Genomic DNA, 9,892 nt, shown 5'->3' on the forward strand with positions numbered 1-9,892 from the left:
TTCCCGTCCTCCCTCCCTCCCCCCCCTCCCCTCCTCCCCGCGCCCGGAGCTTGGCCGGAGCTGTCAAAACCACGCCTATGCAGATCCACAATTGGTCTGAAACGCGTAAAATCAGCAATCAAGGGGGCTTGGCTCATTAGCGGGCGGATCAGAGCAGGAAGGACATGTGAGATAGTCACAGTTTTACAGAGATCACGACAAGATCCGACCGTTCCCCACTCCGGCTCCTCGAGCCATGAGCGGCGCTCGGCCGAACCGCGGAGCGCGCAGCGGTGCGGAGCCCTCCGGGGCGCAGTCGGAGCCCGCGGGGGTGTGAGCCGTACGGCCCGACCGCCGCTCCGCTCCGGCGCCGCTTCAGTGCCGGGAAGGATTTCTCCGGGAGGGTTTCGCCCCCGCTCGCTTCTCCCTTCGCCGCAACAACAACAACAAAAAAAGAAGGACGTACTCTCTGCCCTCCGCAGAACGGGAGTCCCAGGAGCCGGGAACTGCCTTTATTATTATTATTTTTTTAATTCTGGTTTTAATTTTTTTTTTAATTTTTTTTTTTTTTCCGCACATCTTATTCCGCTCTTTTTCACTTTTTTTTTTTTTTTTTTTTTTTTTTTTTTCCTCTCCTTTTGTGCGTCGTTGGGTTTGTGGGTGTTTTTTTGTTTTTGTTTTTGTTTTTTTTTAATTAATTTTTATTGTCGATTTCCCTTCCTCTTCCAGTGCGAATTCGCTGGGCAGGAGAGAGGAGAAAAAATAAAAAAAAAACAAACAAGCCGAACCGCACACCTATTTTTTATTATTATTGCTGTTATTGTTGCTTTTTGGTTTTTTTGTTTGTTTGTTTGTTTTCTTTTCTTTTTTTTTTTTTAACAAAAGGGAATCCCTCTTTTTCTCCTGGATTTGTGGATGCACCGATGAGAGATCCAGCCTTCCCAGGGACTGCCATGGCTTACCACCCCTTCCACGCTCCCCGGCCGGCCGACTTCCCCATGTCCGCTTTTCTCGCCGCCGCTCAGCCCTCCTTTTTCCCCGCTCTGGCTCTGCCCCCGGCGGCTCTGGCCAAGCCCATGCCGGACCCGGGGCTGGCCGGGGCGGCCGAGGCTGGGCTGCACGTCTCGGCTCTGGGCCACCACCACCAGGCAGCCCATCTGCGCTCCCTCAAGAGCCTGGAACCCGAGGAGGAGGTGGAGGACGACCCCAAAGTGACGCTGGAAGCCAAAGAGCTTTGGGACCAATTCCACAAGCTGGGCACCGAGATGGTGATCACCAAATCCGGGAGGTAAGAACCGGGATTTTTTTAAACGTATTTCGCTCCCCCCCCAACCCCCCCTTCGTCCCCTCTCCCCATAATTATGCGCGATCCCAAATTAAATCTGCGCGAACTCATTGAGTGCCGTCGTATTTATTTACATCCCTCTTTGCAGCCCCTCACTGACAAATTTTCCCCCTGCCCCGGTTCCGGGAGGGGGACCCTAAAGAAGCGCAGTGAAAAAATGATTCGCGTTTTCCTCTCTGCCCCTTCATCCCTCAATGGGACTCGGAGCTTTTTACCCAAGCGCTGGGCACCCCTCAGGCCGGGGCTGGGCCGGGGGGGGCTGCGGCCGTCGAGGGTCGCTCCCTGCAGCGCTGCGCGTCTCTCCGCAGGAGGATGTTCCCCCCGTTCAAGGTGCGGGTGAGCGGCCTGGACAAGAAGGCCAAATACATTTTGCTCATGGATATAGTTGCGGCCGACGACTGCCGGTACAAATTCCACAACTCCCGCTGGATGGTGGCCGGAAAGGCCGACCCGGAGATGCCCAAACGCATGTACATCCACCCCGACAGCCCGGCCACCGGGGAGCAGTGGATGGCCAAACCCGTTGCCTTTCACAAACTCAAGCTCACCAACAACATCTCGGACAAACACGGCTTTGTAAGTGTGACCGCGAGGCAGGACGGCCCGGGTCCTCCCGGGGGCAGCGGCCGGGATTTAGCGGCCCCCTCCCGGGCTCCGTCCCCGCTCCTCTCCGGAGGATAACGGGGCCGAGCCGGGGGAGGCCGGCCGGGGAAGCGGCGGGGGCAACTCCGACGGTGCGGCCGGGCTGTGGCAGTGTAACCGGGCAGGTACGGCCCGGGACTCCCCTCGGTCCGGGTCGGGGCTGGAGGCGTCACCTGCGCGGGGTTTGCGAGGTGGGAGCTGAGCCAAAGGGGTTGGCTGCGGCCGCTCCATACCGGCTGTGCCTGGAAGGCTCCCGAACGCTTCTATTTCCTTATTGATCACAACTGCATCACCTTCCGGAGGGGAAAAAAAAAAATAGAAAGAAAGAAAGATTAAAATAACCCACCAAAGCAAAATAATAATAATAATAATAATTTTAAAAAGAGAGAGAGGGAGAAAAGGAAAGAAATGCAGCAATCGAAGCTAGTAGTCTTCAGAGGAGCGCAGAAAGAGGGACTACAACGCGATCCTGTGGGGAAAAATGCCAGCGGGCGTCGGGGTGAGCTGGGGGGCAATGGGGCCGAGCCCGGAGCTCAAATGGGGTCGGCGGCACAGAACCCTCGGAAGCGACCGTCGGGGTCAGCGGCCCGGGGAAACTTTTCTCTCTTTCTGATTTTTTCGTACGATTTAGAGAGGAAACGGTGTGTTGGATAAATCAAACACCGCACGGCTATTTAGAGGCAGCGAAGGGAATCGATAGAGAGGCTCGGAAATCTCTTTTTTTGTTATTATTATTTATTTGGTTCGTGGGGAAAAATCTGTTCGGTTCAGCGCTCGGTCCGACTCCCGCTGGAAAGCATTTCAGCGCCGTCCGAGCTGCGGGTGCAGGCAGTGCCCATCTGCTCAGGGTGGGAGGAGGTTTGGGTAAAGGACCGCGGCTCTGAGCGCCCGATCGAGGCGTTTGTGCACCATTTTCACGCTAAATCCCGCCTAGATGATATCGGTGTCCTGGAGACCCGACAGCCCATCAGCAGGTGATTATTGCCGGGGTTAAAAAAGGGGGATTATTATTATTATTATTATTTTATTGCCTTCTAAAACGAAATGAAGTGATAATTATTCGGCGGTTTCGGACAACAATCACAGCAGATTTCGCCCTTCCCCAGCCGAAGCGGAGCGGGGAGAGCCGCGCTGCGGCCCGAACTCCGCACGTCGGGATTTATCGGTGCGTTTCTCAGAGGGAAACGCCGAGGGGACAGCGCTGGGAACGGCCCCGGGGACCGAGAACGGCGTTGATTTGTGTTAAATACGGAAAGGTTGCTTGGGGGTGGGAGAGGGGTTTGGATACCTGGACGGGAAAAACGTCCCACCGCTCCCGGCGCCGCTCAGCCGCGCGTTGTGTTGCGCGGAGCTCTGCGCTTCGTTTGGTTTTTTGTTTTTTGTGGGGTTTTTTTTTTTTTTTTGGTGGAGGATTTTTGGTAGAAGGGTTTTTTATTTTTATTTTTTTTAAAGGGAAAAAAAAAAAAAAAAAAGGACGGAAATATTAAAAGTGGCTGAAAATGCGTGGCAAATTCACCTGGCGTTGTCAGGGCGGTGAGAAATCGGGGGGATCCTGGGTGCTGCTTTCTTGCTGTGCCTTCCCCCTGACCTCCTTCTCTGGGGGCAGATAGGGCCATGGCACCGACGAAAAAAGAGATCTCCCTCTCTGGCAGCTGCTGCTGTTCTCTCTTCGCAATGAATCTGGTTGTTTCTTTTTATTTCATTTTATTGTTTTCTGAGGAGAAATGAAGGGTTTTGCAGGGAGGTGATGGCGGTGGGGCTGAACGCAGGCTCTGCTCTCTCTCCCCCCTCCACCACAGACCATTCTGAACTCCATGCACAAATACCAACCCCGCTTCCACATCGTGAGGGCCAACGACATCCTCAAGCTGCCCTACAGCACCTTCCGCACCTACGTGTTCCCCGAGACCGACTTCATCGCCGTCACCGCCTACCAGAACGACAAGGTAGGGCCGGCAGCACCCGACCCCAGCCCCTGTACTGACCCCCAGCCCCATGCACCAACCCGAGCTCCTGCACCCCCATCCCCTGCCCCTTTTTGGGTCTGTTTTCACGATGCTGCCCAACCCCAGTGGCTGCTGACATGGAACGTTTTGGGCAGAGAGGCAAAAAGGCAGCAACAGGAGAATGGTTGGAGCCCAGACCCTCAAAGCAGGCACTCTCCATGTTACTGTTATTATTACTGCTGTAACCATTCCTAAAATTAATTTCCCCCTCAGAAGCACCTTCCTGGCACGGGTGACCTCTTGCAGGTGCCACGGAAGAGCCAAAAAATCAGAGCTAGAGAAGCCCATTTCAGTCACTTTCTGTGATTTAGCAATTGTCACCCATTGAGCCGTGGGGGGGCGCGGCCCCTCCGAGGGCTCCATGCCCGCGTGTGTGCCTTAACCCAAAAGCTGACCCCCACCTCCCCCCCCCCCTCGGCTGCTGATGCTAATTGACAGCTCTGTCTGAGGGTCCTGGTGGGCTTGTTTCCCTCGTAAAGTTTATGACGAAGAGTCACAATCGATTAACGAGCACTCTGTCTGCCCGCCCGCCGCACGCTGCCTGCCGGTGGGCTCCGTCGGGCGGTCGGGGGCCCCGTCGGGCCGGGCCATGCATTTTTAAAGCGTCCCTCTCGGGGCCGTGTTTCAGAGCCATGCATTATTGAGCGTCCTAATGTCGCCGGCCCCAGCAGTCCGTCGCGGGGAGGGATAAGAATAGCTTTTAACCAGCGCGGCGCGGGCTCAGTCGCCATCTTCCCTCCGGGGGGCCGTGAAAAATAACTTCCTATCATTAAGACGCTATTAATAATTCAGGCGAAACCTCAGCATCATTTTTAATAAAGCATGTGCTGTGTTAAAGCGGGGACGCGGCGCGTTTTGCAACGTGCGCCGTGCATCCCCGCCCGGCCGCGACCCCCCGACGGCCCCGAAGGGACGGACGGGCCTGAGGGCACCGCGGGGGCGGGCAGGGGGCGCCGGAGGGGGAGGGGTGCGGGGAGAGCGGGCAAGGCGTCAGTCGCTTCTCTCCGCGTCCCCGCAGATCACGCAGCTGAAAATCGATAACAACCCCTTCGCCAAAGGCTTTCGGGACACGGGCAACGGCCGTCGGGAGAAGAGGTAAGGGCGGCCCCGCGCCCCGCTCCGCGCCCGCGGAGATCCCCGCGGAGGGCTGAGCCGCGTCTCCCCCTTGCGCAGGAAGCAGCTCTCGCTGCCGTCGCTGCGGATGTACGAGGAGCCCTGCAAACCCGACCGAGACGGCGGCGAATCGGACGCGTCCTCCTGCGAACCATCGGCTGTGCGCGACGCACTGCACTCCCCCGTGGGCCCCCTCCCCAGCCCCCTGCGCCTGAAGGCCAGCGGCAGAGGTAACGCGGCCCCGCTCCCCCCTCATTGTTTTGCCCGCACCGTCGGGGCTGAGCCCAAACCACGGCCCCACTCCCTGCCCTGACGGCTCCTGCATGGGGTGGGGAGGATCGGCTGGGAGCGGGGGCACAGCTCCCGAATTATCACCGTGTTCAGAGCGTTCTTGATGTCTGCTGTTAGTGGGGAGGGGACCAAAACACCTCTGCTGTTGCGGCGGCAGCCGGCAGCGTTTGCAGCGCTGGCAGGGAAAGGCAGTGGATGGGCACAGAGGGGATGAAGGGCTGCGAGGACGGGAACGGCCCCAGCAGATGCAAATGGCATTCATGGTTTGCAACATTTTCCTGTTTATACATCGATGTAAACAGGGAGCATTGGTGGGCAGGCCCTGTGCTGCGCAGCTGTCTGGCGTCGCTCTGCCTTTCATAGCCAGTGCAAGGCTCCCCTCCCCCCCCGAAAATTAATACATTTAAAAGGGCAAATAACACTGCAACACTCAGAGCCGGGCAATGAAAATAAGCCAGCAGTTCCCATGTTGTGGTTTTTTGATGCAGGACTTTGTTGCACAGCACTGCCCATCCGTTGCTCTTTCAAGTTCCCACCATCCTGATTCCCTGCAAACCTTCATCAAAACCGCAGCTCCTGCCCTGGGCTGAGCTGCTGGGAGGGTTTATGACACCCTCTCTTCTTTCAAAGGGTTCTCTGTCGGTTTTCCCTGGCCTCAATCCATCGGCACCGGGGTTTCGGTTGTGCTGGAGGGGCACCACGAGTCTCCCACCACCCCATGCCCATCGCCATCTCCTCACCTCAATTCCCCCTTCCTCTGAGAGCTCAAAGCCCTTCATTTACATTAAGTTAAATTAAAATTCCCTGTATCAAAGATGGCGGTGAATCTTTCCCCTAAATCTCCCTCCTTTGCCCGACCCAACCTGTGCATTCGGAGTGCATCCACAGAGCACAGCTGATCAGCCTGGCATAATTAAATCTATACAGAGCTACTCCTCAGCCCGCCGCCCTCATGCTCCCCATCTCTCACCCCACCACCCTCTTTGGGTTCACAGCTGATGACAGTGATGCCGGCTCGCAGCTCAGGCCTCCTGCAAACGTGTTTTTCCTGTTTGGCAGAGCAATGGGGCTGCTGCTGTTAATCCCTGCAGCCCCCATGATGACCGCGGCACAAGAACCCATTTGGTCCCTTCCAACTCCAATCATTCCACGATTCCATAATTTCTACTTTCTCATTTAACAAAGTTCTCCTTTTAATTGCGATGGGGCTTTACCTCTGCTGGATTTCCCTAACTTGGGGACAATCAACTGCAGACTCTCTGATCTCTCCATCCCTTCACAGATGAGATACTACGATTCCATGAGTCTGTGATTTCCTCCTTCCCATTTAACCAAGCTCTCCTGCTAATAGTGACAGCGTTTTACCTCTGCCACATTTCCCCGTGGCGAGATCTGTTGACCCTCTCGTTGCCTCTCTGACCTCTCCATCCCTTTGCAGAGGAGAAGCCGGGGGCTGACAGCGACGCGGAGGTGGAGAAGGTGCCCGAGGAGCGGCCAGCGGGCGGCAGCCCCGGTGGGGAGGACACATCACCCCGCGGCAGCCCACGGTGCACCGACGAGCGGGGCAAGGAGAGGCGCAGCCCAGAGAAAGCCAAGGATGGAGCATCCCAGGGGGACGGCCCCGGTGAGGGTCTGTTTGGAGCACGGGGCATGGAGAAGGACAAAGTGGAAGGGAGAAGGAAAGAGCCGGAGCAGGGCAAGAAGGACGCAGAGGGAGTCGGGCTGGGCAAGGAGGCCTTCGCCCCGCTGATGGTGCACACGGACAGCCCCCCGCACCTGAGCGCCGGGCACCTGCAGAGCCTCGCGCTCTCTGGGCTCCACGGGCAGCAGTTCTTCAGCCCGCTGGGTGCCGGGCAGCCACTCTTCATCCACCCGGGACAGTTTGCCATGGCCCCCGGGGCTTTCTCCGCTATGGGCATGGGACATTTGCTGGCCTCGGTGACCGGCGGCGGCAGCCTGGAGAACGGGGCTCTCTCATCTGCCCCGGGCGCAGCGGGGACGGCCACCCCCTTCCCATTCCACCTCTCCCAGCACATGCTGGCTTCTCAGGTAAGCATCCACCCACAGCCCTATCCCCATCCCCACAGTGCTGGAGCCCTCCTGCATTTTTCCTCAAAATCCCTGAAATCAACCAAGCACATTGGGGCACAGACCCAGTGTTACCCCTGGTGGGGGGGCAGACATGGAGTGGCCCCAGCGTGGCTCTCGTGGGGCCTTCCCCAGCCCATGGGGACAATCAGTGACACTTCTTGTGTTGTGACATGGGGAGAATGTGGGGGGATGCTTGGAATGGAGGTCCCAGAGCTGATTTAAAGAGGATTTCTGATTTATCTGTAGTTCCACCATGGGCAGGGCAGCGTGAAGAGCCCTGCCTGCTGACCCATCCAGCACCTCTCAAGATCCCCACCAGCCCCACAATACCAACACCTCTGTTGTGTCTCTGTGCTGAAATGCACGAAGATACCTTGAACTCACCTCCTTTCTTGATATGACCCGTCAATGGGTTTTAATGCAATCTGGGTTCAGTGATATCGTGCAGCCAGGCATACCGAGCTCTCATAGGGACCAGGCCCTATTGCTGCCCTACAGTGCTGTGCCTCCAGCAAGTCCTGGAGAGAGCCCCATGCCTGACAGCTTGTGCTCAGTTGGCTGATGGGGGTCCCCAGCCGTACCCACCCAGCAGCAGTGTCACCCCACGCTGTGTTCGCATTACTTCTCCTTTTCCACGGGGCAGGAACCGTGCAGCTCTCACCTCTCCCATCTCTCCTCTCTCTGCAGGGAATCCCGATGCCCACTTTCGGCGGCCTCTTCCCCTACCCCTACACCTATATGGCAGCAGCAGCAGCAGCCGCCTCAGCCATGCCGGCCACCAGCGCAGCCGCCGCCGCCGGGCCGCTGTCCCGCAATCCCTTCCTGGGCAGCAGCCGCCCTCGCCTGCGCTTCAGCCCCTACCAGCTCCCTGTCAGCATCCCGCCCAGCACCAACCTGCTCACCACCGGCCTCCCCTCCAGCCTCAACCCCGGCTCTGAGAGCTCCAAGGCGGGCAGCAGCCGTGAGCCCAGCCCCATCCCCGACGCGCACAAAGCCCAGCGCCCCGCCGTCTCCCCCCCCAAAGGTTCCCTGAAGGAATCCCTCAACGAACTGCAGAACATCCAGAGACTGGTGAGCGGGCTGGAGAGCCAGCGGGAGCTGTCGCCCGGCAGGGAGTCCCCCAAGTGACCGACGGGGGGGGCAGGCAGCGCACCCACCTCCTCCCCCCCGGGGCTGAGAAGCACTGGTCTTTTGTACAGCACAGTATAAATATTTATTAAAGGTGGGGGCGGATGGGGAGGGGGCTCTCCGTATAGCCGCCCCCCACCCCGAGTGCCACCCCCCATCCCTGCTCCCTGCCTCGGGGCATGGGGCTGCCCTATTGTCGGACGGGGAGGGCGGTGGGGCTGAGAGCTCCGTGCAAAGGGTGGCAGTGGGAGGGGAGGGGGGGGAAGGGAGGGGGGAAAAACTAAACACAAAGGAAAAGAAGAAGCGAAGCATGGAAAGGAGCTGCGCTGCCACCGCCACGCAGGGAGCGAGCGGCAGGGCAGGTATTTATGAAATAAATGGTAATTTGTGTAAATAAGCTATAAGGATCCCAGAATATGCAAATTGGTATTAATTTATTCAGAGTTGTACATTGGTGTGTACATAATATTTAGAGTTTAACTCATCGCATTTAAGTTTTTCGTTGGTTTTTTTTTTTTTTTTTTTTTTCATTTTACATGAACATATATATTGTAAATGAAAACTATTTAGCTCTTTGTGATTGAAGGAGATATTGGTTTCTTTAACTGTGTTTAAAATATTGTTTATCCCACCTGCTCTTCAGGACAATCAGTGCCACCGGTACCACAATGTTTGGAGTCGTTGGAACAAAGAGTTCAATTCTTTAATGGACTTTTGCAAGGAAATAATAATTATAATAATAAGAAATTGAATCCAAAATGTAGGAAAATGTCTCTCCAGAGCGGGGTATGCAGAATGCAGGAATAAACCTCAGGTTTTTATTTTTCACTCCAGAACAAAGCGAAACAACAACAATAAAAGAAGTATAATAAATCTAAATATCACAGGACTGTGCTCTATATTTGTTTTAAAATAAAAAGATACAATGATTTGAAACGTGCTGGTTGTTCGGGCGTCTCTCTGTTGGGTTCCCATGACTTCTCTCGCGTCTTTCAGTAAAAAAAAAAAAATACCCGGAGCGCAGCCGGCTCCTGCCTGATTCATTCCTGGCGCTGCGGTGGGAGCACGACCAGAGCCGGACCGCCCCGTCGGGGCCGCCCCGTCCGCAGGTGCGCAGCGCTCGGTTCCCGCAGCTCCCCCGAGCTCCAGCACGGCACCGCGGTCCCTACCCGCCCCGACGGCCGCCGCTGTTACCGACGGAAATCTCCGACGTGCGCACACAGCGCTGGATGCGGCTCGGTGTTTCGGGCCGTGCCCCCGCCGCAGGTGCGCAGCGCGGAGCTGCCGGTCCGCGGAA

General features: G+C 56.8%; 1 protein-coding gene across 1 annotated transcript; it reads left to right on the forward strand.

The window, feature by feature from the left end:
* The first annotated feature begins 678 nt into the window (after positions 1-678).
* Positions 679-9,535, forward strand: TBX2 (T-box transcription factor 2). Its single transcript, XM_052688681.1, has 7 exons — positions 679-1,267; positions 1,633-1,900; positions 3,766-3,912; positions 4,991-5,067; positions 5,146-5,315; positions 6,815-7,425; positions 8,155-9,535. Exons 1-7 carry the CDS (start codon positions 903-905, stop codon positions 8,593-8,595), a joined length of 2,079 nt encoding a protein of 692 aa, XP_052544641.1. The 5' UTR covers positions 679-902; the 3' UTR covers positions 8,596-9,535.
* The last annotated feature ends 357 nt before the right edge of the window (positions 9,536-9,892 follow it).

This window comes from Tympanuchus pallidicinctus, unplaced genomic scaffold (genome assembly GCF_026119805.1).
Source record: "Tympanuchus pallidicinctus isolate F22 unplaced genomic scaffold, pur_lepc_1.0 scaffold24, whole genome shotgun sequence".
Taxonomy (NCBI): domain Eukaryota; kingdom Metazoa; phylum Chordata; class Aves; order Galliformes; family Phasianidae; genus Tympanuchus; species Tympanuchus pallidicinctus.

What these genes read in the sequence shown, in the direction of transcription:
- TBX2 (XM_052688681.1), top strand. Translation starts at nt 903, where the DNA reads ATGAGAGATCCAGCCTTCCCAGGGACTGCCATGGCTTACCACCCCTTC. An exon ending in AACGGCCGTCGGGAGAAGAG is followed by an intron (nt 5,068 to 5,145) that starts GTAAGGGCGGCC and finishes CCCCTTGCGCAG; the next exon opens with GAAGCAGCTCTCGCTGCCGT. An exon ending in AGCACATGCTGGCTTCTCAG is followed by an intron (nt 7,426 to 8,154) that starts GTAAGCATCCAC and finishes CTCTCTCTGCAG; the next exon opens with GGAATCCCGATGCCCACTTT.